Raw genomic sequence first — 26,864 nt, forward strand, 5'->3', positions numbered from 1 at the left:
CCACGTGTATATACAATATATAATATATATATGAAATGCATATAAGATGTATACGTTGATGAGAGATGTATACAATATCACTTACATAAAAGTTAAATTAAGTGCAATCTTATTATTTCAATATTTTAAATATTGTAATTCTTTTTCAATGATATATCAGAGATATCTGATAAAAACATATGTTTTAAATTACACAAAGAAAATTGAATTCTAGATAGATGTATATTAAACAACTAAGTATATACATATTAATGTAATTGTACTTTACATCATAATATATTTATGCAAACAGCAGTCTTTTAATATAAATATATTTAAAAAAAAGGTTAACAGTTAGAAATATTGTACAAAGTTATATGAAGGAATGTAATCGCGCCCGCGTAAACATCATAAATTGTCATGATGATATCTCAATGTTTATTAGTTTAGCGCGATTTTTAGATGAACTTAATTCTAAATATGATTGGCGATTTGATAAAGTTAAAGCAAACTTATAGTTGATATCTACACTATTTAGCAGTTGATATAATACAATCAAACGTATGTCGATAAAAATTAGTTTTAGGCTCATATATAATTTCGTTTTTGTGGCTACTTTCTTGACGTTCTTAGACAAGATCTAAATAATAATTATAAATACGATATATAGTATCCTTAAATTTGTTAAGTATCCGTTTTTTATTGTTAGCAACAGTTTTAAGTAATTATGTACGTTAAAGCTAAATCTATAACTAATTAAGAAAATAATTTTATAATATATTAATTATTTTCTAATCATACAAAGCAATACACTTTGAAATTCGAGATACGAATGCACACGTAACTACAGTAATTTGCAATGCAATGTTAATATAACGGAAACATGAATATATATTTGAAAAATTGTATGTATTTAAACATATTCGCTGAATATTTGATATGCCCAAGGAAATGAGCGGATGTTAAAAGAACACATATAAGTGCTGATGAAATAGTCGACGATATTACACAATCGAGAGCAACTTATCACAAATTAGTCAAAGAGCTTAACGCTGAACTATATTTTTCGCATGATCTACGATATCCTGTACGCCTATTGTTAAATCTACACAAAGCTATAGATTGCCCTATAAATCACGAAACAGGAAGTCCGAGTAATCGGAGGCTCTCAAGGCTAAACTGTCTGGCTGCTGGCGAGGAACAAAATATCGGGAAGATGAGCTTATCTCGTCGAGACGACGCGACGAGAGAACATTATTTTGCCGAGAATCATGTTCGAATTTTTGTTTGAAGTGATGTGCGACGGATCGAGTTCGTCCTCGCTGTAAGCGTTCTCCCTTCCGTTTGATAAAGTCGAGTTACTTAAATCTATTTCTCGAGCAAGATTATTGTAAATTGCAAAGATAAATGTTGTTTTTATAAAAAATCACTTACTTAATCCTACTGTTCCATTCGAAATCAATTGACCTATACAATTATATCGTTTAGGTCAATATGATGAAAAAATTCTCTACGGAGAATAAAAAATATAAAATTTTCATATGAAATAAAAAATCTTACATTAACAGGCAATATCGTCAAAGTAGAAAAAAAGTTTTTTAATAAAATACCAATAAGAAACTAAATTTTGGATTAAATAGAACTCAAAGGGTTAAAGTCACTCTACGCTCTTCTCGATTATGTTCCATTAATACGCTCTGTATATTACAAACAGCGGGGTTTTATAAATTGTCAAGTAAATGTTGTGATTAGATCAGCATAATTTTTTACGATATAAACAGAAATAATTCTCGCCGACGTAAGGCCTGCTTTCACTAGTGGATTATATTCCGCTTCGACTCCCTTTTCGACACTGTCACGTGACGTAATAATGTGTTTAGTCTGCCGAATGTTTTAGACCTCGTGATATTTACAAACGGCATGGCCTGCTACTGCTCGAGGAAGAGGTCAAAGGTTTTCGGGAGGCGAGAAATTGGGGCCCTTAAAAATTGCCATTCCGTTGTCTTACATAATCGTTTTACGCGGGGAAACGATGAAAATAATAAGAAAGGGGTTTTCCCACTGAAGCTTACGGTTAGGTTTCAAATTCGTTCATTCGATTTCAAATGAACGACGTTAAAAATTCCACTCTACACGGTTTCGCCCAACCACCGCAAGCTCGAAGGCAACAGACCTTTTATTTATGTCTACCCTACCGCGCGGCCTTGATAATTCTATCTAAAATTGTTCTATTTTCCATGCGCGCGTGGTAGCGTAGCTAGGCGAGCCAGCTTTAGATTTCTGGCGCCGTGCCAAGAGCAACAACGCAAATAGCCAAATTTGAAAAGCGTAACTCCGTACATCCGTACGGCGCGTACGGTGCCGCGCGATCGCGTCTATCGCGTGATTAATTGTTGAAATCACGGCGGTGGATGGTTTTGTTACCACCAACGTATCAGCGTCGAATAATGCCGCGATCCACCCAAGGCGAATCCGACGCGCGGAAATGCGGACTCACCGCCTCGCGTGCGGAAATAGTATCTGCCTGATATTGGACACACGAGGGCACGCGGGAAAAATTAAATATTCCGCAGAATTCCATAGTCCATCTCCTTCATTCCAGCCCCGTACTCCTCGCCCCATTTTTGCCCGGTTTCGAACATCTGTTATCTCGGGGACGACTTACGTCGTCAACATCGACGTGTTACCGTTTCTTATCTCGCCTCCTTTGGCTCGAAAACAAGAGCCATGAATTTAAGCATTTCGTTAGAACAGAAATCCGGCACACAACTTTGTCCCGCGCTGTCCGTGCACCGAGACAAATTTCTAAAGAATAATGATCGAATTAGCGGATCGAAAAATAACAAACAGTGGATATTTAGATCGGGTAGAAATCCAGCTGTGGTTTAATGGAAATGAAATCATTGGAATGTCTGAAAATAAACGGGAAATAAATATCTATCCGTCACTCCTTAAGTCGTTCATTTCGATGATTTCATTCCTAGTAAAGCACAGTCAGATTTTCGTTCGATCTAAATATCCATTTCGCGAAAGGATAGTCTGATCGGATAGCTTCCTCAGTGTACCTGTGAAATTCAAATTGAAACTCGAATTATAAACAGATGACTTTCACACTGTCAGTAGTTTCAGCGGTGCAAACACGCGTGTGTTTTATATTTTGTTTTATTTCGCTCGTTTGTGTTATAAATTGAATCTTTTCTACCTTCTAGTTTCTAGCACAATCGGTAGTAGGACATTGTGCAGTTTGCCACGCCGAAAGAGGACCACGGGACCAGGATCGAAACGCACAAGTTGGAGTTACATAATGTGTGACGGCGGAATCGGTTGTCGCGTATGCGGCATAATTTGTGATTAGGGATCTCGTCATTATGCGATTTAACCAGTCGGAACGCATATGTAACTGCGCGTACGCTTCCTTCCTCGTGTTCTCGTGTTTCTCCTTTAGGTACTCTCATTTCGTTGGAATGTCGATTCATTCGTCATCGTCTGTCGCAGCACGCGACACCCTTCGGCGGCTACACAGATCGTGTTCCACCTTGTAATTCTTCTACATCACTTCCGATATTCTGTTCTCTTAATTTCATTATTATATATTTCATTAAAAAAAATAGATACGAAAAAAAAAAACAGTAGGTTGTAACAACAGATATTTGGATTAAAAATGTATCGAACAAAACTATTTAATCAGGGTGCACAAATTTTTCACACGTATTTTGCAGAAACAGTCGACCTTTTTCCTAGTATATTTGAGTTGTCAATTTATCAATTTATCTTATCAATTTAAAGCCAATTATTTGTAAGACAACCATATTGATTCAAGTTTATTAGAATTATGTTGTTAAATTTAAAAAATTATGTTTTATGTGTGCCATCTCTCTCTTTTCTTATTTATATAAATTGGACATGTATAAGTGACTCATTGACTCATATTTATTTGATCATTTTTATTTACTTGTGTATAATAAAATAGAACATTCATTCAATTCAATTTTTGCCAAGAAGAGATTTGATTCATAATATTTCTTAACCACATGTATCTATCCATACCTTAACTGTCTATTTATTTGCTTGTATCTTTTTTATTTTGTATTATTTTTATTACATTTAATTTTTTTTGGTTTTCCTAACTGAGTGTGTTATGTTTAGTGTATTCAGTTTTAAAGCTTGAGAAGACGCTATCTAGAATGCTGAAAAAATAAATGGCGATCCATTTATCTATATATCCACTTCTCTGTCCCCATATAATTTGTAAGAGATTTGCGTTTTATTTTTAATTCCTAAAAATTTAAGAACCAACATATATGTGTGTGTGTGTGTGTCTGTGTGTGTGTGTGTGTGTGTGTGTGTGTGTGTGTGTGTGTGTGTGTGTGTGTGTGTGTGTGTGTGTGTGTGTGTGTGTGTGTGTGTGTGTGTGTGCGTGGCCGTTGGACCTCCCGTTTTAAAAGTGCACGCTCGCGAAAGAAGTTTACACCTAACTTAGAAAGTTTATAAAATTGCGTCTCGCATTCCGGTCGTATAAAGTGTATGTCTGTGCTGCGGCACAAGCGTGAAATATCGAAAAAGTCGAGAGGCAACGAGGTGAGCTAGGGATAAAGGGGAACAGGGGTGAGGAGGCGGCAGGGGGAGATCTCTCTTCTCTCCGGCGATTTGCGTGTTCCCGATAGGCAGGTATTGGTTTTAAAATGACCGTCTGGTCCGAAGACAATTGCGTTGCGCGCCCACGCGCGTGGGTGCCGGCGCGCGGATTGCGCAATCCACTCCGAAATTCAAATCCCGATTCCACGAAGCGATCGAAGAATCGGGAAGGCGGACCGAGAACGTAGTATCCCCTGACGGATCCCGAGAAGAGAGAGAGAGAGAGAGAAAGAGAAAGAGAGAGAAAGAGAGAGAGAGACCTTATCTTGATTGCCGTCTGCCTCCGTTCTCCTCGCGCAGGCGAAGACGTCGAGGGCCGAGTGTTCGCCGCAGAGACCATGCAAATTGCGCGATTTCCATTTCTTTTTTGCTCTGTTTCTGCGTCTTCCTCCTTCTGCCTCTCTACCCCGTTACCATCGGCCGCAGCCGCCGTCTCGCGAGTCCTCGCGCCGCGCCGCGCCGCGCCGTTCGGTCCGATCGGCCGGGCAGCGTCGGTGGAATTCCTTTATTTTTTTTCCTTCTCTTTTTTTTTACAATTCTGATCGGAGGAAACGGGCATAAGGCGGAATAATTTGGCGCGCGTGGGCAGAGCGTCTTAAATTCTCACTCGAACGTCCCTCGTCTCCCAGGGGAGAAGAAGCAGAGAAAGAGAGAGAGAGGGACAGAGAAAGAGAAAGAGAGAGAGTGAGAGAGATGGAGGGAGAGAGAGAGAGAGAGAGAGAGAGAGAGAGAGGCCAACGAGAGGGCCCAGGGGAGACAAGACTCTGTCATTAGGGAAGGCGTATCTCGGGATGCGCGCGAGAGGCTCAACTCCGACGCCAGGTGAGACGACGTTCCTCTCACCTGAGGAGGTGAGGCCGGTGAGACCGGGAGCCCGATGTTTACGCGCGGAGGTTTTTCTGCCCCGATGTTGTCTGCGTCGCCATCGACCATCGCCGACGCGCTCCACCTCGCATGTTATCCTCCCCTCTACCCCTCGGGCTATGAAAACAATTCCGAGAAACGTCGTCCGGACACATATTATGCCGAGTTGTTATGATCGAGTCCCATCGTGATTGCGAAAAACCTATACCGTCCACCGATGCACTCCTCGTCCTCGATCTCTTCCTTTCCCTCCCCTCACCGTCCAGTTCCCCTCTCTTTTCGTTCCCTCGCTCTGGCTTTTTTTTTTGAATAAAGGTACCCATCGATGTTATAATGGATGCGTGACGATCGAGCAACGGATTTCCGTTGTTCATTCGCGTGAATTAATCAATGCCAGGCCACGAATATAAGTTTACGGCGGAAGGAGGGAGGATTTCTTTGCCCGGCTCTCCTGATCGACGCATTGCGTGACGCATCGCGCGCGCACGGGCTCTCTCTCTCTCTCTCTCTCTCTTTCTCATTCGGACGGAGAGACGCTCGTTCACCGTAACCATCCCCCGTGGACCGACCGGCCCCGAGCGGCAAACGGGACGCGGAGGGAACGCGCCACCGACAAGGACGACAAACGACGAACGAACGACAGGCGGGTATTACGAGTGTGCGAAACAACAATTTCACTTGGCGAGTGGCCCCGCGCATATTATTTATTTTGGTACGTCTAGACGCCAGATTGTCTGTCCGCATGTCCGATTCAACGCAACGGAGAATTCGGTGGTGACGTCAGGCGAGCCGTTGCATCGCCACCGCCGCCGCCGCCGCCGCCGCCGCCGTCGTCGTCGCCGTCGCCGTTCTCTCGCACGCGAGATCAAATTGCATCGTGCGTCGTCTCTCCTTCGTCTCACCCTATAACCCCACCGTACGCGACGGACATGTCGCACGCAGTTAAGTCCGCGTGTCTGCACGCCCGCGCGTGATCGCACGTGGGTACTTTATGTACCCGAGACGTGTCTTCCGAGTCTGAGGGCCGGTTCCACCAACATCGCGTAACTTTAACCTTAGCTTAACTCGTCCTCTTGTCTCTTTCTAAAGGGGGAGAACGGAAGAGCGAGGAGTTAACGGTGGGCTTTATCACCAATTCACTGTTTTCCATTCCCGAGACCAGAGCTAGAAATAGCTAGTTTAGTTCCGTCGGTTAATTTTGATCGCTGATTCGTGGTTTCTAGTTTCTAGTTCCAGTTATAGGAAATAGTAAACTGAGGCAATGTGAAATATTATATTTTTTGAATTAAAAGAAGTTCAGCAAAATGGGATGGTCAAAAAGTGTTTCGGGCACCTTTATCCTTGATTGTATTTATATGTGTAAAAGATTTCTTTTAGTTTAACAAATTTGTTATCATGATGTACTTTCTTATTGCAAATGCGCAAAGAAGTACTGCAAAACGCAATTTTGCGTAAGAAACAAGAGCAAACCAAGAAATTCAATAACTTTTAAACCGATGAAAGAACTGCAAATTTTACACAGATACTTTAATGCAATAATAGAACGACCAGGGGAAAAACTTCGTGTCAAAGGCTGTTTTTCCAACAAGGTACACAGATGACACGGTGTAACGCAGTGTCTAACATAAAGTGTTCCAACTGTGACACAGTGTTACACTGCAGCTCGACACGGTAAAAAGCTGTACACAAGCGTGTAAAATAGTGTTTTTACCCATTTTTAAAGAAATTTTATATTTAACATGTGATACTAATGTAATAATTTCTTATATCAATTTTAATAACAATATTTTTTTGATCCCTATTAGCATCAATATTATTATTATTTGTATTATTGTTTGTTTGTTTTTATTATTATTATTGTATTTTTTTATTATTATTGTTTGTTTAGAGCCAGGGTGTCCTAGCTGGAAAACGACCAAAATAAATTAAATTATATCAGAATGATCAAATTATATTTGCTCTGATATAATTTGATCTATAATTTAACCTTTGATTCCATACAATTTTATTTTATTTTATTTTTATATTTGCGCATGCATTATTAATTGATCACATTTCTCAACGAGAATAATCGTTTGACAGTCGCAGTTTATGTGAACGAAAAGAAGTGATTTGAAGTTTATAAGACGCGTTAGAAAGCACAGGATTCAATCTGCAGAAGTCACACGCGCACACACATATATAATTTAACTGCGTTTCGTATGCGAGATTAAGGGCGGGTTTATCAATGCTCAGCTAAGTTAAATTTGACTAATAGTTAAATACTAACTGTAAGCTATGTGTTTATCAAAGCGGAATAACTAACAGTTACGCATAAACTGTTGGTTAAAGTGTTTGTAACAAACACTTTAACCAACAGTTTATGCGTAACTGTTAGTTATTCCGCTTTGATAAACACATAGCTTACAGTTAGTATTTAACTATTAGTCAAATTTAACTTAGCTGAGCATTGATAAACCCGCCCTAAGTGTAAGGTATGGGAAACGTGTGCGTGTGTGTATGTGTGTGTGTGTATGTGTGTGTGTGTGTGTGTGTGTGTGTGTGTGTGTGTGTGTGTGTGTGTGTGTGTGTGTCCGAGTAATGCACTTCCTTTGACACACGTGCTTCTATGTCGACTAGCCCGGTTTGAACAGGGGTGAATAAGTGGTTATGTCGTCGGTCTCGGTTCATCGATTTGTTTATGGCTACCGTTTAATTTGTTTTTCTTTATTACTCTCATCACGATGAATCGTTTTAAAGATGCATTACGTTAAATTTTTTGAAATATTATTCTAACGATAGTTATTGACTTTATTTATTTCTACATATGGATAAAAAGAATGGTATGAGAAAATGATCGAAATATTATCTAACAGTTTTAATTTAACATAATCTTGACTTAACACATTGTGTTGACGTAAAAGACGTGAGAGAATCGGTGTTTTTCTTCTTTTTTTTATACGTTAAAGACGGGAGACGTGAATCGGCGCGTCTTGCATCTTTTAAACGTTGAAAACGGGAGACAGCAATTTACATTTTGCGTGCGTCAAACCGTTATTGTATGAATAATAATTAAACTTGTGATTTTATGCTTTTAACGGCTTTATAAATCAGACTTCCATCTCTCCGTCGATAGAGCAAGTAGAGACAACTTTAACAAAAACTTTTTTGTTTTGGATAGGTGCGTACATAATTGGCATATTTTCCAAAAGTGCAAGGAAACTGAATGGAAATCTACTTCACAGGATACATCATCGTATTATGAAATTTTATAAAGTTGTCATAAAAGTTTGCAAATTTTTATCTTTTATTTAAGAAATAAAGAAAGAGCTACGAAGCGAAAACTATTTGTACACGTGGCTGTTTTTTAATGTGGTTCAGATTTTCTGTTTTCGAATGTGATAATGATCGGTTTCTTCGTAAAAATAGACTACAAAGGACATTGTCTTCGCCTAGATACCATTACAATATATCAAAGATACACCTCCGGTGAATTTCATGATATATTAATAGCTTTTTCTTCTTTCGTAAACCTAATCATAAACCTGCGTCGACATTAAAATCACATCACGATTCTTACCGTTTTATCGTCAATTTGATTCTTTGTCAAATTGCCGATTAACTTTGAGTTATTACCACAATTAAGGACAATCGAAGTTTGCGAAAGTTCCGCACGTGGAAGCAAACTGAATATGTCACGGTCGCCGCCTCTATCTCCTTTTTTTATTCTCCCTTCCTTCATCTTTTTTAGACTTCTGCCTTCGGCGTGCGTTGCCACGCATCGTATTTTCACGCACGCACGCGGAGGCTGCACTTATTAAAAGCGATACATTATGATTCATGAAAGATCCTATCTTTCGATTCGTCTAGACAGCGGAGAGGGAGGCACCCTATAAAGTCGTACGTGGCTGCCCCTGAAACAAGCATCCGAATACGACGAGCCTCCTTGTACATTTCTTTCGTGCGTAAGCCTCGTATGCTTCCGTCGTACATCGTTATACCTGCTACATCTTCTTTTTTTTTTCCGTCACCTCTCTCGCATTTCGTCGCAACGTTCCCTGAAGTCGTTCAATCAGAGAGAGTTCTATCTTGCCGAGTAACCAAGAGTTCGTGGAAACAGACAAAGAGGAGAGAGAGAGAGAGAGAAGGAGTGAGAGAGTCTCTTTCTCTTTTCGTTTTCTTCGCGCTAATCGAAATATATGAGGGCGACGGTGCCCTGGCTAAAAAGAGGCCACGATTCGATCGAGTTATCGCGCGGTGGGAGATCGAGATCGATTTTTTGGAAGCGAAAGCCCGGCGCGCGCGCGTAGAGCATTATTTGTGGTCGCGGTGAAAGGAGGAAAAAATTTGACAATATTCACCTACAACGAAGCTACATACATACATACATACATATATATATATATATATATATATATATATATATATATATATATGCATGTATGACAGTATACAGATTTCCGAGTGCCACATGAGTGTTTGCATGATCGAGGTAGCAGCGAAGCCGACGAGCCACAGGACGATTTGCAAAATTTGAAACGACCGGTACGGATATCGCAGACAAGTGACGGAGGAAAAGAAGATCAGGACAATCGGAAATTTGGTCAAGGAACCAATTCGATTCGGCACGATCTCGAGTAATCGTCAACGGGAGGCAGATTCGCGCCGAGGTGGAAGACTACAAAAAAGTGTACGAAAAAGAAGAGGAAACGGGTGGCGAAGAAGGGGCAGAAGAAGAAAGAGGTAAAACGTCGCGAGGAGAGAAAAGGCTGTCCTCCGCGGGATTTCGGTGCGCGAGGAAAAGGGGTTACCCGGGTTTGAACGAGTGGAGGAGAAAGAGTGGAGCCGACGTGAGAGGCAACGGTGGTGGAGAGAGAGAAAGAGACCAAGAGGGAGAAAGAGAGAGAGGAGAGAGAGAGAGAAGAGAGAGAGAGAGAGAGAGAGAGAGAGAGAGAGAGAGAGAGGGATAGAGGGGGAGGAGAGGGAAGAAAAAAGGAGTCATCGTAGTAACACACCGGCGCGTCTCCTCTCGCGGCTTCGTGGTTGTCTCGGAATTAGTGAGTAGACAGAATTATGTCTGTGAGCTGGCCAGCACGGCTCAGTTGAGACTTACTGCTCAGAGCGTGCACACGCATACTACGAATCTTTCCTACTTACGCACCTCGCGCCTTCCTCGTGCGATTAGAACTTAGTCCGCGGCTGCGGCAGGCCAATCACGGTCCATTTCGCTAACGCGCCTTCGTACGAAACGGTGTCGTCGTCGTCTTCTTCTTCTTCTTATTCTTCTTCATGTGTCAGACTTCACGCTGCGGGAGTTCCCTCGTTTGAAGAAGCGCCAGGCAGCTAGATGACGGAATAGCACGGAGCCGTCCGCAACGGTGACGTCTCGAAGAGCCAAGAAGAAAAATTTCGACGTTAGCCTTCGGGGAGCCAGAAGAACACATGCGATTAAGACGATCTCTCAATCGCGTTTCTTGTTGTCATCCTCCTCTGTGATTCTGTGAGGTGAGCGAGAATATACAGATCGCAAATAGAGAACTAATATAATCGATATCGAATTTGTTTCTCAATGGGTTTTGAGGATTTCGCAGTGAGAAAATCGACGAAAGATTCCCATAGAAGCAAAACCTATCGATTATTTTCCTTCGAAAATTTGGAGATTATTTGTAAGCTACAGCCGTCACGAACGACTTACGAAATTTTCGAGGCTTGACACTTTTTTTCAGTGAATCATCCACTCAGATTTAAAGTTATTCCTGGAGAGACGTAGTCGAGCAGTTTCAAGTTATTTCATTTCTTGCAAGACTATCCAATTTTCTTTTTGGAGTGCTTCAATCGTTTTAGTCGGATATAATTCAAGTGCGTTATATTATATAATTTCTCGGTCAATTTTTTTTTATCCTCTGCGATAATGGGCATCAAATGCTTCGTGCTTTTCTTATTGTTATCCATCACGACCAATGCGTGGTCTCATCGTCATCATCACCACCATCATCATCATGAATATTATCCGGAGCACAGAAAAGAAAGTAGTCACATAAATTTTGTCGAGCAAAAATCCAACTTTGAAAACGAAGATACTACGGATGTTATACAGTCAGAGTCGATGAAGAAGAATGAAGAATACTCAAAGAAGAGCTTAGATAATAAAGGATCAGTTCACTTCAGTGAACGGAGATTAGAGAAAATGTTGGAGAAGGCAATTCTGAAGATAATCACAGGTGATCTCGGCACGGCAGAGATGCTGCTGTTGAAGAGTTTGAATTACACGCCGGAAGAAGTACTGGCGATTCGCGAGCGGGAACTTGATAAGCGAAGGGATGAAGAATTGCGAAAAGTCGAGGAATCCGACGGGAAAAAGTACTACGATGAGAATCTTTATGGGGACAAGACAAAACATTGGAATTACGATTCTATGGAACTTGAGTCGTCTCCTCGCAATGACCCCGACGTGGATGTGTCGAGGAACGAGAGGAGGAAGAACCGATACAAGGGAAAGGCCTCTTACGAGAAGGACTTCGATTATGAAGCTTATAATCGCCAGGCGGTGCTGGATTACGAAAACTTGGCTTCCAAGCTTGAGCAGCAGCAGCAATCGTGGTCGGAACCTGCGAGTTTTGATTACGAGGACGAGTCGAAGAACTCCAAGGAGCAGAACCCGTCGCAGGAGATTCATCAGAGCTTCGACCGAGCCATGGAGCCGCACGTGATCTTCAAGATCCCCTACGACGACTCCGAGTTCGATTCCAGCTCCGGATCTGATGAAAAATCGAAATTCGTAGACAGAGACGCCCTTGTTTTGTCGAAGGGTCTGAAACATCGCATTCCTTCGACCTTGAGACACACGACTGCGAGGAATGTTGCAAACTCCTTTCATGCTTCGTCATTGTCTACTTCTTCTTCTTCTTCGTCTGCTTCTTCTGCGGCTACTGGGCACACTCCACTTCCCATAGTATACCAGCTGAGGAATTTTAAAGGCGTCAGGCCAGATTACCTGAAGAATCAACCTTCTTTCAGCACGACGGAGCTTCCGGAGCCTATTATCACGAGCACTATTATTACAAGTGTGACTACACCTAATGTGACTTCGAGCACAACAGATCTCGCCGATTCACCGAACGGAAATAAATTGCCTGTCAAAGAAGCGGACAATGCAACCAGCAGAAGAATCAGCGAGTACGAGGGCTTAGAATGGGTTGAGGACGACGTTTACAGGGTGATACCGGCGTTCGCGGACTCGTTGGGCTACGACAACGCCGAGGAGGGCGAGACGTCGGAGTACGAGGAGCAAAATCTAGGTTTCATCCCCGAGGGAAATGAGAACGATACTCTGGAGTATCAGAACGATACACCGGATCCAACGAAGCTCTTCGTAGCCAATGCCAATATCTCCATTGAGAATGCGTCGCAGGCCAATCTGACCGCCTATCAAAATATCCTGCGCACTCATCGTCAGAGGTAAGGGCAAATAAAATAACAATTTTTTTTCTATTGTATGGGGAAAGGTAAAGATAGCTTAATATTGATGTCAATGGCGATTATCTCAGTAGAAAAGCACACGTATATGTGTATGTAATATATCCTGATTTCATTTTATTTAAAATTACACTTCTCCTCGTGCTGAATAATCGTATCTACGGAATCGAGTCATAATTTTAAATGTCATTTGCCACATATCCCCGCTCAGCGTACGCATATCTAATATTCACAATACGCTTCTCTGGTGTCTTTTAGAGAAAACGTAACTTCAAGCTTCGACAGGTAAGCCTCCCTCGAGGCCTTTAGTACTTGGTAAGGCATTTAGTGTGCCGCGTGTATACTTTTTTGATTATTTTATTTTAAAGTGCACTTTTGATCGAACCACTTAGCCCTCGCGCGTTTTGCATGAAACGTGTTGCATCGCGAATGCTTCCATAGCGAGATTGATGTGTAATCGCATGATGACCGAGAGGTAATATTTTCTCTCCCCTCGCTTTCTCCCCATCCCTCTCCGCTCCTTCTCCCTTTGACGCAAATAAATAAATAAATAACATTCGCGCACGTACATCGCGAGCAATGTGATATTACCACCTACTTAAAATCTACGTAATTTTCTCTTTCACATTTAGATGAATTTTCATTGTGCACTGTGAGAGTTGGACGAGGCGCTAAGAGGAAGTTGCGCGAAAGTCTCGTGTTGTGTGCATTATTTACAAGATTGCAAAAAAAAAAAAAAATATCGTGATCTTTAATCACACTCGTCACACATAACATCACGTCCATATTTACTACTGATGTACAACAAACATATTATGCTGTAACTATCTTCGCAATTTTGCAATTAAGCTCTTCCAAGTTTAGAACGATATTACGCGCGCGATTGGACGTATTGCGATAAACAAATCCTCCCAAGAATTTAAATGTAAACCCGCTGCAAGACGAATGCCGATTAATCGTTTTTCACGCGGCGTAATTTCATTCGCACGCGTGGCATGCGCAAGCTTGGAAATTAAAGGATTCGACGCGTAATGCACGGAGAGGCAAATTCGCCGACGTCGGTCGACGGCGGGAACCGGCGCTCTCAGCGAAACGTTGCCCTCGTCACGTAAAAATATCTCGATGAACCGATAAAAGTATCGCGCGCCGGGAGCAAAGGAAAAGCTTATACTCGCGAAGCATGGAAATTTACGCACTTGCGATGCCCGTACGTCAAGCGATAATTCTCTCTTCGTGCGATTGTTATTTATTTGATTTTATCGCGTATCTGCTATCGGGCGCAAACCGGCCGCAGAAAAATCACTAACAATAATAAGAGACCGTAGGGGTCGCGAAAACATACGACTGATACGAGCCTTCGATCATAGCTGACTCTTAGCTGCCGATATTTCTTGCGTGGTCGTAATTATAGGGAACAAAATTTTAATTTTAATCTCTAGAGGAAAAAAAAAAGAAAAGAGGAACCGAATATTACGGCATCGTAGAGTCGAATTCGACAAAAATAAATATACGCCGGACCCATTGGGATTTTTCGCATAGGCAAAATAGGATTGTTTCTCGTGAAGACGCGAGTATCCGAAGGCGCAATAAAGTTCCCTCGCGAGGGACAGGTTTAGGATAGTGTTTCTCAGCCAGGAAGGATAACGCGGTGGAAATTCCGCTGCTGCGGTCTCTCTAGCTGTGTGTTTTTAAATCGCCCTCCCCCGTTACCCCCCCGTGCCGCGCGGCACCGTGTGTGCGCGCACAGCTCGCAGCCCCACTCGCTGCAGCTCGTGCGGGTGTGCGCGCGCGGGCGTTTCTTTTATTTTATTAAGTCTAGACGCGTAAATGCATTCGTGCCCCGGCACTGGCGTAGCCCAGCGTCTCGAGAGTCCTCCCGAGAGCGCCGCGCGCGTTGCCGTTGCTCGCCGATGCATTCGTGCATCGCTCGGCACGGCCGTGCAGCGCGCATCGGCCGGCTGCATCGAGGATCCGCCGCCGCCGCCGCCGCGTCGGGCTATTATCCTCGAAGCTTTCACACGGCGCGTCTTCATTTCCAATTCATCCGCCTCGTTTCAATTCACCCTGCGAATTCGTCCTCCCGGGGGGAGGAGGGGGGGGGAGGGGGAGGACGCGCGAATTAATCTCGGGCTAAGAGGAGAGATTTCAATGGGGACTTATCACTTTTCCATCTCTACGATATTTCTTCCCGTCTCTTTAAACGGCGAGTCTTTTTGCCGTTTCAATCGTCTTCATTTCTCTTCTAATTCAGCGCGCGCAAAAAAACGAAGCGTTTGGTTGAAACGGCGGTATTAGCGATACGGGGGAGGGAGGGAGGGAGAGGGGAAGGATGTCACGTCTGGACGGAACTGTTTCGCGCGGCGGCGGGAGCGGCGATACCACGCGACGTAACGAATACGTCGCTTACTCGCCGCAGAACTCGCGTGGAGCGCGCGCGAGGAATCGACGACGAGCCGAGTTGAGCACCCCCGTAATCGCCGGGTGTCTAGTCGGGCTGCAGTTAGAGAACTCTCTTACGAGGTTACGTAACACATTTCAATTTAATGCGTTGACCTTGTCTATGCGTCTCTCTTCCTATGTCGACGGAGACGGAGCGACGGGCGCGCGACGGAGAGAGAGGAGGAAGTTTTCGCCGGTGATCCCCCTCGGGTACCTCCCGATTCGCTCCTCACTACCTCTCGCCCTGCATTCCGCCGCCGCCGCCGTCGCACCGCCAGACGGTGCAATGTGCATTTTTACGGACGGCCCAATCAGGCCGCCGCCGCGCCGGTTACGCATCGTCGGCCTATCGCGTCGCGAGGAACCGTTCTTCGCTATTCTTCCCCGCCGTTTCTTTTTTCTCTCTGCCCCCTCCCTCCCCCCTCCCCCTCCCCCTCCCCCCCGTAGTCGTTCGTTTTCCTCTTTCTCTTGAGCTGCAACTAATGTTCCGGGGGCCGAAACATTAAAATTTTCACCGACGCGACCCGATAGTTTTCTTTCTCCCTCTCCCAGCGAGAAACGGTAATGAATTCGACATCAATTCGACGTCGAATCGACATCGAAATAATGATTTCGATGTTGAATCGATGTCGATTCGATGTACTATTTCTCACTGGGCTCTTTGTCCGTCTGTCTGTCCTTTCTTTCTTTCTTTCCCTCTTTCCCCGGTTTTTCCCTCTGTCTAATCTCCAACGCTAATGGCAACGACACGGCGATTCCCGGCTGTGCTCCAGTGAATTTCATTATCGCGGACACCCGGGCCCCGGCCACGAGGCGAAAGAGCGAGGAGAATCCGCCGCGCGCGCGCCGCGCCGGTTCTCATGATGCAACGGCCTCCAGACTCTCCAGGTCCTTCCCTTTCCCAGACGGCGGACAGACGTGGCACGTACGCAACGAGCCGGCGCGAAACGCGTGACTTGGCCGCAGCTAGTAGATTAACGAGCATGCCTAGAATCGAACGCGACGAGGGGCTCGGCCGCCGTCGCCGTAGCCGTCGCCTCTGCCGCCGCCGACGCCGAGATTTCGGAGAAGAAACCGCCGTAACTTCTTCCCGCTGTCTGTCGCGAAGAAAACAGGATCTATTTTCTAGGTAATTCGACAAGACCGGGATAAAAAATGGATTTCGCCTTGTGGCTTGTTATTCACGGGCTCTTCTTCAAAGATGCGGCGACATTCGAATCTTTCACGGGAGATCATTTATCTTTCCCTTTCGGAGAAGTTGGGAGGAAACGGCTTTGAGACGGTTCTGCAGAATTTCAGAATCGGGGAGAAAATTTTTGCCATCCCATCCTCTCTCCCCCTTGTTTTTCAAGTGTGTTCGTTTCCTTCATTATCGTTATTTTCTCCCCCCCTCTCAGCATCCTTCCTCTCCTTCTCCGCCCCTTTCTGTTTTCTTCTCCCCTTTTTTTTCTCTTTTTCGTTATCAAGGAAAATTTTCTGGTATTCACATAGACAATGAGGTCGTTGACGTGGAAGCTGCACTGAAACCTTCCGAGTGGGCGTCTCGAACACGGCAGTCCTTGTCGATGACGTAGAGAAATGACGCTCATCCTTCTTCTTCTTCTTCTTCTTCTTCTTCTTCTTTCGTCGTCCCATCACCGTTCTTTTTTTCCTGTATTCCACCAGTCGTCGCTTAATGACTCAAAAATTTATTATGCAATCCCGCGGTGTGTGTCTCGTCCGTCATCTTTCGAAACACCGACACAATCGTCCGTCTGCGATGAAAGTCTCGGTGGCCGTCGGGCCCTGGCGTGCAAATAAACGCAATTCTCGTATCCCGGTATATCGACGGCGAAAATCACGAGGCCGCAATTTTACTGTCGCGAACACGAAATCTGAAAACTGCAGCGGCACCGAATAGCAACGGGGAAGGGAGGGAGGGGAAGGGGATGCGACCGGATACAACGGGTCACATCGTGGCTACGTCGCATCGAACGGAAAAGAATGAAATTCGAGTCACGCGAACGCGAACAACCGATGTTGTCCAGCGCCGAAGAAAAAAGGTTTCTATAGGCCGAGGCAGGGGCGATGCAAATGAGCCTGGTCGAGACATCCTGGGAATGAACTTAAGATTCGAGACGCGGCCTTAAGAAATTAAGGTTCCGCCGAGACCAGACGGAAAGTCGAGGTGATTGGGGTGCCGGTGTATCCGCCGACTGTCTAGCCGCTGTCTGCAACGTGTAATAAATGCCTCCGAGCCGTACCGTGCCTCTGTAGGTCACTGACCATCGTCCATTGGCCCGTGTCGGCACCCGGAAGAGTCCGCCGGGAACCTGGAGGTGAAAATTCTCGTGCCGACAGACGCGCCACCGCACTAGGTTCATGAAGCGAAATGAACTTTTCTGGATTGCGAGATCCTAGATATACGAAAATTCCACAAACTCAGAATTATTAGAAAACTCCAAAATATGTTCAAAAACGTTTATAATTTTATATTCGAAATAGTTGAGGCATCTTTTTAAATGTATTCTCGTTATTCAAATATTTTTGAGAGCTCGGAAACATATATTTTTTAGACTAAGCGAGTTATTCTCTTTTGAAAGTAATAGCTTTAATGTTTATTTCTTGATTTGTAACTTTTATAGAGAGGAACGATCGTCTAGAACTTTTAAATGATTAAAACTTCGATTAAAAGTCCCACATTTTTTATTCTCCTTTTAAAACAATATCTCGTAAGAATAACACAGATTCAAAGTCACTCTACTAATGCGCTAAAGCTTTAAAATTAGTGTGCCTTCATATCATTGCTCATTAAAGACTTTAAAGGCTTGGTATGATATCGTCACCGTTTCATCTAGGCGTCTAGCCTAATAAACTTTGATCTGTCTGTGCAGTCAGGCCGAGAGGGTGCTCGAAGATATTAAGAGGAAGGTTCTCGTGCAAACTGGGAGAACCGAGAGACCTCCGTTCAACTTTAGCACCATCGACACCAATCAGGTTCAACCCAGGAAACTTGCCATGTATTCGCCCACTTGTGAGTAATTTCATAGTCTGTTTATTTCTTTATGTTATTAAAAAGAATGGAAAGATAACAGCCTTCGAGGATATTGTTTATTGGACAGAATGCGCGATTTGTGTTGTATAGGTCAGATACCTCGTAACACGGATTCTGAGGCGTGGATGGATCCGTTTTCGATGAACATGCACTTTCAATTGAATCTTACTTCCGACGATTATATTGTCGTTGCGAGATTGCGAATTTTCAAGCTGCCGCAGAAAAACGTCACGACTTCCGATTTCCGATCTCCAATCTCTTTCGAGGACAATGAGGACGATGAGAAGAAGATCAGGATATCCGTTTACTACTACACCAAATCGCTCAAGAAGCATCGATGTAAGTGTTTAATCGTTTATCGGCGTTTACTGAATTTACGAAAGAATATTTAGAGAGAATTGCGATTACTTCAGCAAAGAAACGACTGATGGACTCCGTCGTGACGCCTCTGACGGCCAAAGGCGCTCCCCTGGCGCTGGACGTCAGGCACGGCCTGAGATTCTGGCGACTGAATTCGCGAAATCCACATGGCAACGGTAACAATCACGGTTTGGTGATTCAGATCGAGGACCTGGACGGTCGGCCGTTAAAACCGGCTCTGTACATCCAACAACCGTCCTGCGGTGACCACGATTCGGAAGAGAAGGCATGTGAGTGTGTGCTCTAACAATACTAACTGCCGTTTGAAAGTCTTGGATTGAGCCTTGGCACATTTCTGCATGAGACTAAACAACGCGTGTAGTAACACTTGGAACAAAAGTGTGTTAATAATATGACGTGTTTTGCACATAGAAATTAAAATGCAAAGCATCTATACGCAAGCTTAAATTGTTGATATCTATTTGAATACCGAAGTAGAGATTTTTTAATTATTTTGCTGATCGATTCTAAATATATTTAAATTATTCAGGACTTAGTAATTTTAACGACCTAGTAATTTAATCCAGGGAAATGGAAAATCAGTTTTTAAGCCGTAAAAATTAATTTTTTTAAAAATTATAAATTGTGTGCGTTTTTCATTAATCCATTTTTTAATCTCGATAGTTTTGAATTCCTGTCTTAAAATTTCCTTGTCTTTGTCTTTTACAGCTCAGCGATTCACACCTGCAATTTTCTACGGAGCCTGTCCTCGTTACATTCGCGTCGTAAACGACGAAAAAGTCACATATGTAAATTGTAGGTATTGATGGTCAAATTCTTGTGACCAGGAAGCGAAAGAATTTATTTCGAAATAAGAAAATTTGACTTAAACTATATTGTTATCACCATTATTTAGAAATACTTGCCATTAACACGTAAAGAAACGTGTGCACTCTTATTGTATAAATTCAGAGAGTCGTACAGAGAAATATCTACACAGAAATACGATATAAGAACGAATCCTAAATACTGAATTTTAAACTTTAGAAATTAAGAAATTCCATATCAAAAAATTTTATGATTAAATAATACGACTGGCAAACATAAATATATAAACGGAGCTGCCAAGTTAAGTATTCCGTTTTAAGTATTTTTGTCACAGAGGAAATGCAGTTTTTTACTTTAATCATCTTTTTCCATCAAAATTTATTTGAACAACAATGCAGGTTATTGGCTTTAAATTTATAATAATAGTTTAATTGTAAAATATTGATATGGTTTTGTAAGAATTTTTTATATAGACTGTTTATTATTAACTTAAAGAATTATTTAAATATATAGTAAGATATATACATATATATATATAGATATATATATATAAGAGCTAATAATTCTTGTATCTCGAAGTAAACTATCTTTTATCGTATTATAATGTACATATGCAATTAAGTGTAAAGTAGCATATCAATGACTTTGCATTCGCCACCGTGTCAACATGCTCATGACTGATATAGCCAAATAAAAGTTTAGGTTTATATATCTATTTATATTAAATATAGCTAGATTAATTAAGGAATCTTTTCTCCGACTCTTTAGTTAGGTAAATCCGTAGAGAGTTTCTCTCTGCGAAAATGTTGCAAATTTCTAGGAAAGTAAGTCTTTCTTATGTTTGAAATATTGCAACGACGTTTTACGATACTTACAAAATATGTGACAAAAGAAGTGTAATGCTTAATGTCTTCTGCGGTGTATATAATGTATATTTCCATGTCATGTTGCAAATAAATAAATTCATTTGTAGTAAGATATAGAGTTGTTCTGCTTAAATATAATAGGGTTTGATAAATAGTACCACAATTCAATAAAAGAAGACTGTTTTAATACTTCAAAATGAGACTAGTCATTTTTTATAAATTTTTAGATGCTGAATACGCGCGAATTTAGTTTCCAGATTGCTCTATTAGGTCATAATTTTGAGAAATTTGCAGTTAAAATTGCAGAAAATAGATTATTTTTACGTATTTTACCATATGACTATGATATGTGACGTACCGGAGAAATTTTATTGCAATCAAAATTAAATTTGTTGTTAGAAGTTTTAACCTATGAATATTTTATTAATTATAGCCGACATAAAAAATTATTTTGAGAGTAACTTCAATATTTGTTACACCTAACAAAAATTAATTTAGCCAAAAACTTGATACTATTATTTTGATTTATTATTATACAAAAATTAGAAACATGCAATATTTATTGTTTTATATTTGATAAAAAGCTTTAAAAATCTTTACATTTTGCTATATACTTATCTTATAGAGATATATATATATGACCACTGTGTAAGATGTATGATTATTTATAGGCGTAGATAATTTACAAATAATGTTTATAAATAAGATGAAAACAGGAGTAATAACTTATAAATTATGTTTACGAAATGTATAAAGATTAATCTAATAGAAAGCGGAAAACAATATGCTTTCCGTTTTCTATTTTTTTTTGCTTTTTTTGTCTTTTGTTTTATCGAAATTGACGAAATACAAAGAATATAAATTTCGAAAGAGACAAAAGACATGATACAAGAAATACGATTTGTCGATAAAATAGTGCAAAGAGGCATATATCAAACAATAATACAATATTTAAAAAATTACATGCACTTTGTGTGCTTGGTGCAAGTTGCCCAAGTGTTGTTTCCCAATCACAAGCCATTTGCCCTGCAACATAAATTCTGCGCGTTAAAAATGTCAGATATTTCAAATAAGTGGAATATACAAGATATCAAGCTAAGTGAAGAATATAAAAGCACTTGTATTTTACTATATTTCTTTACTGTCTCTCTACATTTATGCGTTGTGAAATAACCATTAAGTCTTTTACACTCTGTAATCACATTTTACTTGGGTTGTAATATATGATCGCATTGAGAAATTGATTTAACTCGTAATAGTTTCATTAATTTTAACAGTAAAGACTTAAAATATAATACAATACTTATATAATATAAAGGATATAAAACAGAGTGGTTGTGAGCAAGTTATCTTTACTCCTTTTATTCTGTTTGCAATGCAAATGCTTGCGTAACGTAAATACCAGAATTATCTTAAAGATTAAATCCTAATAATATATGTACTTACTTTTGATTATAGTTAAAAAATTAGGAATTTTATACAAAACTTCTCCAGCACGTCACATTATAACCCTTATAAAAATGTATATTAAAAGCACTATTACTAGTGCTTTTAATGTTCAAAGTAAGTAATAATTACTAACGAATTTAATAGTGCCCATTTTTTAAATAAATATTATAAAAAATGTGAAAATAGCGCTTTTGCAACCTAAACTGCAAATTTTTCCAAATTGACGTGATGAAGTAATTTGGAAATATAATTTGTATTAAATGTTCAAAAATCTACAGAAAATGGCTAATTTTATTTTGATATTTTTTTAACTGTATAATTCCTTCCTTTTTTAATTTTTCTATAATAAATTTATGATTTCGGAGTTATTGGAGAAAAAATATAATACATTTATACAAAACATATTTTATTAAAGTATTCTGTTTTATAAGAAAATTCAATATTTACAACAAATATGATTTATACATCAGATCAAATGCAGTTATAATCGGTAAAAAAGCAAGAATAATTATGCCATATTTGAATCAAACAACTAAGGAATATTAAGAAATAAAAATATCTGTAAGAAGCGCGATATCGATAAAATATAAAACAATTCTTATGTATTCAAGTAAATCGTAGGTCATTTTACAGACCAAGACTATCAATAAATGTGTTGTATGCGCGCACGTTTAGATTATTAATAGTACATCACTTCTTTATGACAAATTAAATATTTTGCTTTCAATGCAATATTCTCTCCGAAGATAAATGCATTTTATTACTAGGAAAATTTTTATACAATCGTAATCCAAGTTTTACTTTTGTAATCTAAATTAAGCTTGTAATCTAAATTTATCTTTAGCCGTACACACAGATGTATCCTAAAGGACGATCTCATAGAGCGCATCTTTCCTAACAATCAGTTTTTTAACCGATTTTTTATTCATTATATTCAACAAGATTCCGTTAGAAAAGTTTTTCACATTGATGAAGGCGAGATTTAGAAAAGCCGGGCGATTGATTTTAGTTTTGGTTCGTCGGTTTCTCAGTCAAATTACATTTTGGTCAAATATTGTCTTTAAGTTACACAGTCTATAAGTGAGCATTTCTCTTGATCTAGCTATCTCGGTCGAGGGAGTCTAGAGTATCGTTGCTGGATGAATGCGCGAGGTCACTTAACTCATCCAGATGCTTCTGCCGCTTCCTCACGTTCCAGTGAAGGCATTCGGCCAAGGAGTCGAACCAGTCGGTGATTTGATCGGCTGCGCAAATGCTAGGCACCGGGTATATGGAAGTGGTTACCTTCAGACTGAAAAAAACAATGCAGTGTTCTTTTTAATTACATAATTTAAGGAAATTAAACAAGCCTAATATGATTAAAAGTTTATTTTGCAACACAACAAATTCATACAAACAAAATTTATTTAAATTAAAATTATTAAATATTTAAATTTGTGTCTTAATCATTTATGGTTATTTGCAAAAAAGTATGTCTTTAAGAAAATAGTTTATATATATATATATATATATATATATACACATATAGTCAAAATAATATATTCTTATAGCAAAGAATATTTATTTGCAGTGATCTCTTTATAAAAATCTTTAGTGAAAATCTTTAATTCAATGTCTAGAGATAAACAGTTTATCGCAAATATAAGTAATAAAATATAAACTATTGTTACCCTGCACAGCACAGCCAACGTCTTCAAATAGATATTCTAATGTAAAATATGAGCAATAAAAAAGAATATTAAAGCTAAGCGAAGATTAAATAAGTAACAAATAAATAGTTTTAAAATAGGTTTTATCGAAACAAAGATAATAAATTGTATTGTGCACAAATATAAAATCAAGGTTGAATGCGTAAAATAAAAATAATGTATATCATGCGTATATGTAAACTACGTAAATATGTCTCACTTATCATCTATGTAAACATAAAATAGAATAATCTATAAATTATTGATTCAAATTTCATCAAAGTAAAAACTATTTATTTTTAACATTATGTATTTTAAATTTTATTAATAATACTAAAGCCAAATTAATAATGTTAATTACTTTAAAACTTAATTCACTAGACACATTGTATTAAAATTAATATACTCATTCTGGGAGGGTAACTGCCTATAAATTAATTGCCAACAGCGATTGTTAACAGACCACTTGCTAACGCACTTTTTGAGCACAAAACTTTTTGCCTACAAGCCCTTTTGCGTACAAATAAAAAATTAAGAGGCGGCATACGTTTGTATATACGTATGTCGTCTCTTAATTTTCTATTTGTCTGCAAAAGGCAATTGATTTGTAAGCAATATTATTTGTAGGCAATTGGGGTTCTCCCCCATTCTAGAAAAAAATTTTAAGCTACAACATTTTTATTTTCCGTTTTTTTTATGTTTTAATAAACTTAATTATTGTATTTCAACAAGCTAGACTATTATTGTTGAGTTTAATTACCTTTTTTTATATTGTGTATTATTCAATATGTAATAATTTGCTTGTATTATCTATAAAAAGATTCGTGCAAACATAACATAATCCATGTAGATGTAATCTTAAAATGTACCATATAACTCTGTACAAAAAGAAAAAAAGAAAAAAAGAAAAAATCCGATAATGTACGAAATAAAATAAACTTGGAATAAAAAATAATTATGCGCAGTAATATACAGAATTTATAAATATAATTTTGAAAAAAGAACGACTAAAAAAATATGTCGTTTTTAATATAATAAAGCAAAGATACAAAGAAAAAGACAATAATTTGCAGGAAAGCAGGACAAGCATATCACCAACATGCACCTTTTCTTGAATGCTATCATCGAAAGAGACGCATTGCGGACATTGCTACTGCTCATTGTCTATAATAATTGTAGAAAAAGCAAACAATTAGACGGAGCTGCCAAGCATCAGTTTTACCTGTCGCCGTGGTAAAGCTCCTGCCTATTTCTGCCGTCAAAGGACACCCACGAGGTATTTCTGCTGTCGGGTGAAACTGAGATCTATAATGGAAAGACGACCATGTTAATTGCTGATGATTACGGTAGTACCGCCGCGACTTATTCGCCTCGAAATGACGCATTAATTTCTCGAACCTTTTTCCAAAGTTCGTGTTTCTCGATAAATTTTTTTGTAAATTCCAACATTATAGGATGATGTAAAGAAGAAATATTTTTTTATTTTAATGGATAATATATGTAAAATGAGTCGATTTTGATCTCTGAAGTGACAAGTAAAACGGTATATTAAAACAAATTTTTTTTTTTTTTGAACTGTCAAATCTCTCTCTCTAATTTTGACCTATAAACAACTTTAATTTATTGGAAAAGTATTAAAATTATCACATAAAATCGATCGATGTGCAAACAATACAAATGAAATAAATGAAGATTTTATTCGGTCAAAACGGATATTAGTAATTAAAAATATTTTTGTACAAATGTTATCATTTTCGATAATAAAATATTACAATAAAAAAAAAAAAAATACTCTGAAAGAAAGTTGCTAAAGATATAATGAACAACAATACTATCAAATGTAGTCAAGATTTAAATAGATCTCATTGATAATGTATGTTTTTAAAAATTAATAATTTTATTTTTCTATCAAGTGAAATAACGATTAAAGATAAAAGTATTATGTTTTTTACAAGCAGGACAACACAAATTAATACGTTCCTAAAGTAAACATCAACAATAATAATTTATGATGCTAGATGTTTAACAACTTTATATGATAATTTTAATACTTTCCTGACAAAAAAAATTTTTATAGGCCAGAATCAGATTTAATAGCTCGAAAATTTCAAAGACAAATCATACTGGTTTTTTGCCAGAAATCAACATCGACTACTTTATTTAAGTTCCAATTGTCTTTTAAATGGAAATAAATTAATACGTTTCAAATAATTAAAAAATTTGCGAAAAATTTGCAAGATAAACCTCGCTGCGAAAACAATTATTCACACATTGTTTTATAAAATGAAGTGAATTATTTCCAATAAGTTCAGACAGTTTAGAAATGTGTGAGTATTTATTTAAGGTAGCTGATTGTCTGGGAATGTGGATGATAATTACTGAAGCTAATTTTCCTTCTATGGGACAATGACACAAGCCATAAATCTCAGCACAAAAGAAAGATTTTTTATCGACTTAAGTGAAAACACTGTGCTAATTCAATTTTAAAGACGCTGATAAAATTGGTTTCTAACTTTATGAGCCAAAAGGTGCTTTTTTCAATCTAATTTAGAGATTTTTAATTTGCTATTACAAATGTTGGCGGTGAACCATTAGCGCGTTTAAAGAACTACCTTGAGCTCGACTCCGGCAGGTACGACGATCGGCCTGAAGGACAGAGAGTGAGGGCAGATCGGTGTGATCATGATGGCAGGAACTGAAGGATGAATCATGCTGGCTCCAGCAGCGACAGCATAAGCAGTCGATCCAGTCGGCGTGCTTACAATCAAACCGTCACCCTGAACGCTCGTCACGTGCTTGCCATCAATGAATAGGTCGATATTTGAAAGATAAGGCGATGGCCCTCGATCCACTACAACTTCATTCAGTACTAAGAGATTCGTCGGTGGCTGAACCGGCCGATTGTCGTCATTCTTGCGCGTAATGAGGCATCTCAGACGACTCCTTAAAGTTAAAGCTGCATTACCTGGGGCAAGAAGAAACATGTAATATAAATTTGATGAGATTAAGAAAAAGAAAGGCATAAAATAAATGATCAATAACTAACCTTCGAGAACATTAGTCACTTGTTCCTGAAAATTGTCAAATTCAAACGGTGTGAGAAATCCTAAGGAACCAAGGTGAAATGCCATTACAGGCGGCACTGATTGCTGGAACAACAGACTGGCATAAAGAAGTGTGCCGTCGCCTCCCAAGCAAACGATAAAATCAATTTTATCCTGAAAAAATCGAAAATAATTCACTCAATTTAAAGTAAAAAGAAAAGTG

General features: G+C 39.4%; 2 protein-coding genes across 12 annotated transcripts in view; one reads left to right on the top strand and one right to left on the bottom strand.

Moving 5' to 3' along the window:
- Positions 1-10,500: 10,500 nt before the first annotated feature.
- On the top strand, positions 10,501-20,574 carry LOC105831038 (stress response protein NST1). 3 transcript variants are annotated; one of them, XM_036291972.1, is made up of 6 exons: positions 10,501-12,915; positions 13,192-13,218; positions 18,246-18,385; positions 18,497-18,745; positions 18,820-19,056; positions 19,496-20,574. In XM_036291972.1, exons 1-6 carry the CDS (start codon positions 11,369-11,371, stop codon positions 19,591-19,593), a joined length of 2,298 nt encoding a protein of 765 aa, XP_036147865.1. In that variant the 5' UTR covers positions 10,501-11,368; the 3' UTR covers positions 19,594-20,574. The 3 variants fall into 3 exon arrangements, with proteins under 3 accessions (XP_036147865.1, XP_036147867.1, XP_036147866.1); XM_036291974.1 differs by having other exon boundaries at positions 18,820-19,052; XM_036291973.1 differs by lacking the exon at positions 13,192-13,218.
- Positions 20,575-21,002: 428 nt separating this feature from the next.
- The window catches only part of LOC105831039 (NAD kinase), a 33,138-nt gene continuing 27,276 nt past the window's right edge, over positions 21,003-26,864 (bottom strand). For 8 of the 9 annotated variants that reach the window (XM_012670871.3, XM_012670869.3, XM_012670872.3 and 5 more), the window contains 4 exons: positions 26,644-26,815; positions 26,210-26,562; positions 24,820-24,902; positions 22,299-23,200 (listed from right to left, as the gene is read on the bottom strand). In XM_012670871.3, the coding sequence (XP_012526325.1) occupies positions 23,008-23,200; positions 24,820-24,902; positions 26,210-26,562; positions 26,644-26,815 (801 nt within the window). In that variant the 3' untranslated portion in view covers positions 22,299-23,007. Of the gene's footprint in view, positions 21,487-22,298; positions 23,201-24,819; positions 24,903-26,209; positions 26,563-26,643; positions 26,816-26,864 lie in introns of those variants that run through there. The other variant, XM_028193141.2, reaches the window with a different exon arrangement.

This window comes from Monomorium pharaonis, chromosome 9, assembly GCF_013373865.1.
Source record: "Monomorium pharaonis isolate MP-MQ-018 chromosome 9, ASM1337386v2, whole genome shotgun sequence".
In the NCBI taxonomy this organism is placed as follows: domain Eukaryota; kingdom Metazoa; phylum Arthropoda; class Insecta; order Hymenoptera; family Formicidae; genus Monomorium; species Monomorium pharaonis.

Coding starts and splice junctions, on each gene's coding strand:
- LOC105831038 (XM_036291972.1), top strand. CDS start 11,369: ATGGGCATCAAATGCTTCGTGCTTTTCTTATTGTTATCCATCACGACC. Junction 12,916..13,191: donor CTGCGCACTCATCGTCAGAG/GTAAGGGCAAAT, acceptor GGTGTCTTTTAG/AGAAAACGTAACTTCAAGCT. Junction 19,057..19,495: donor CGATTCGGAAGAGAAGGCAT/GTGAGTGTGTGC, acceptor TGTCTTTTACAG/CTCAGCGATTCACACCTGCA.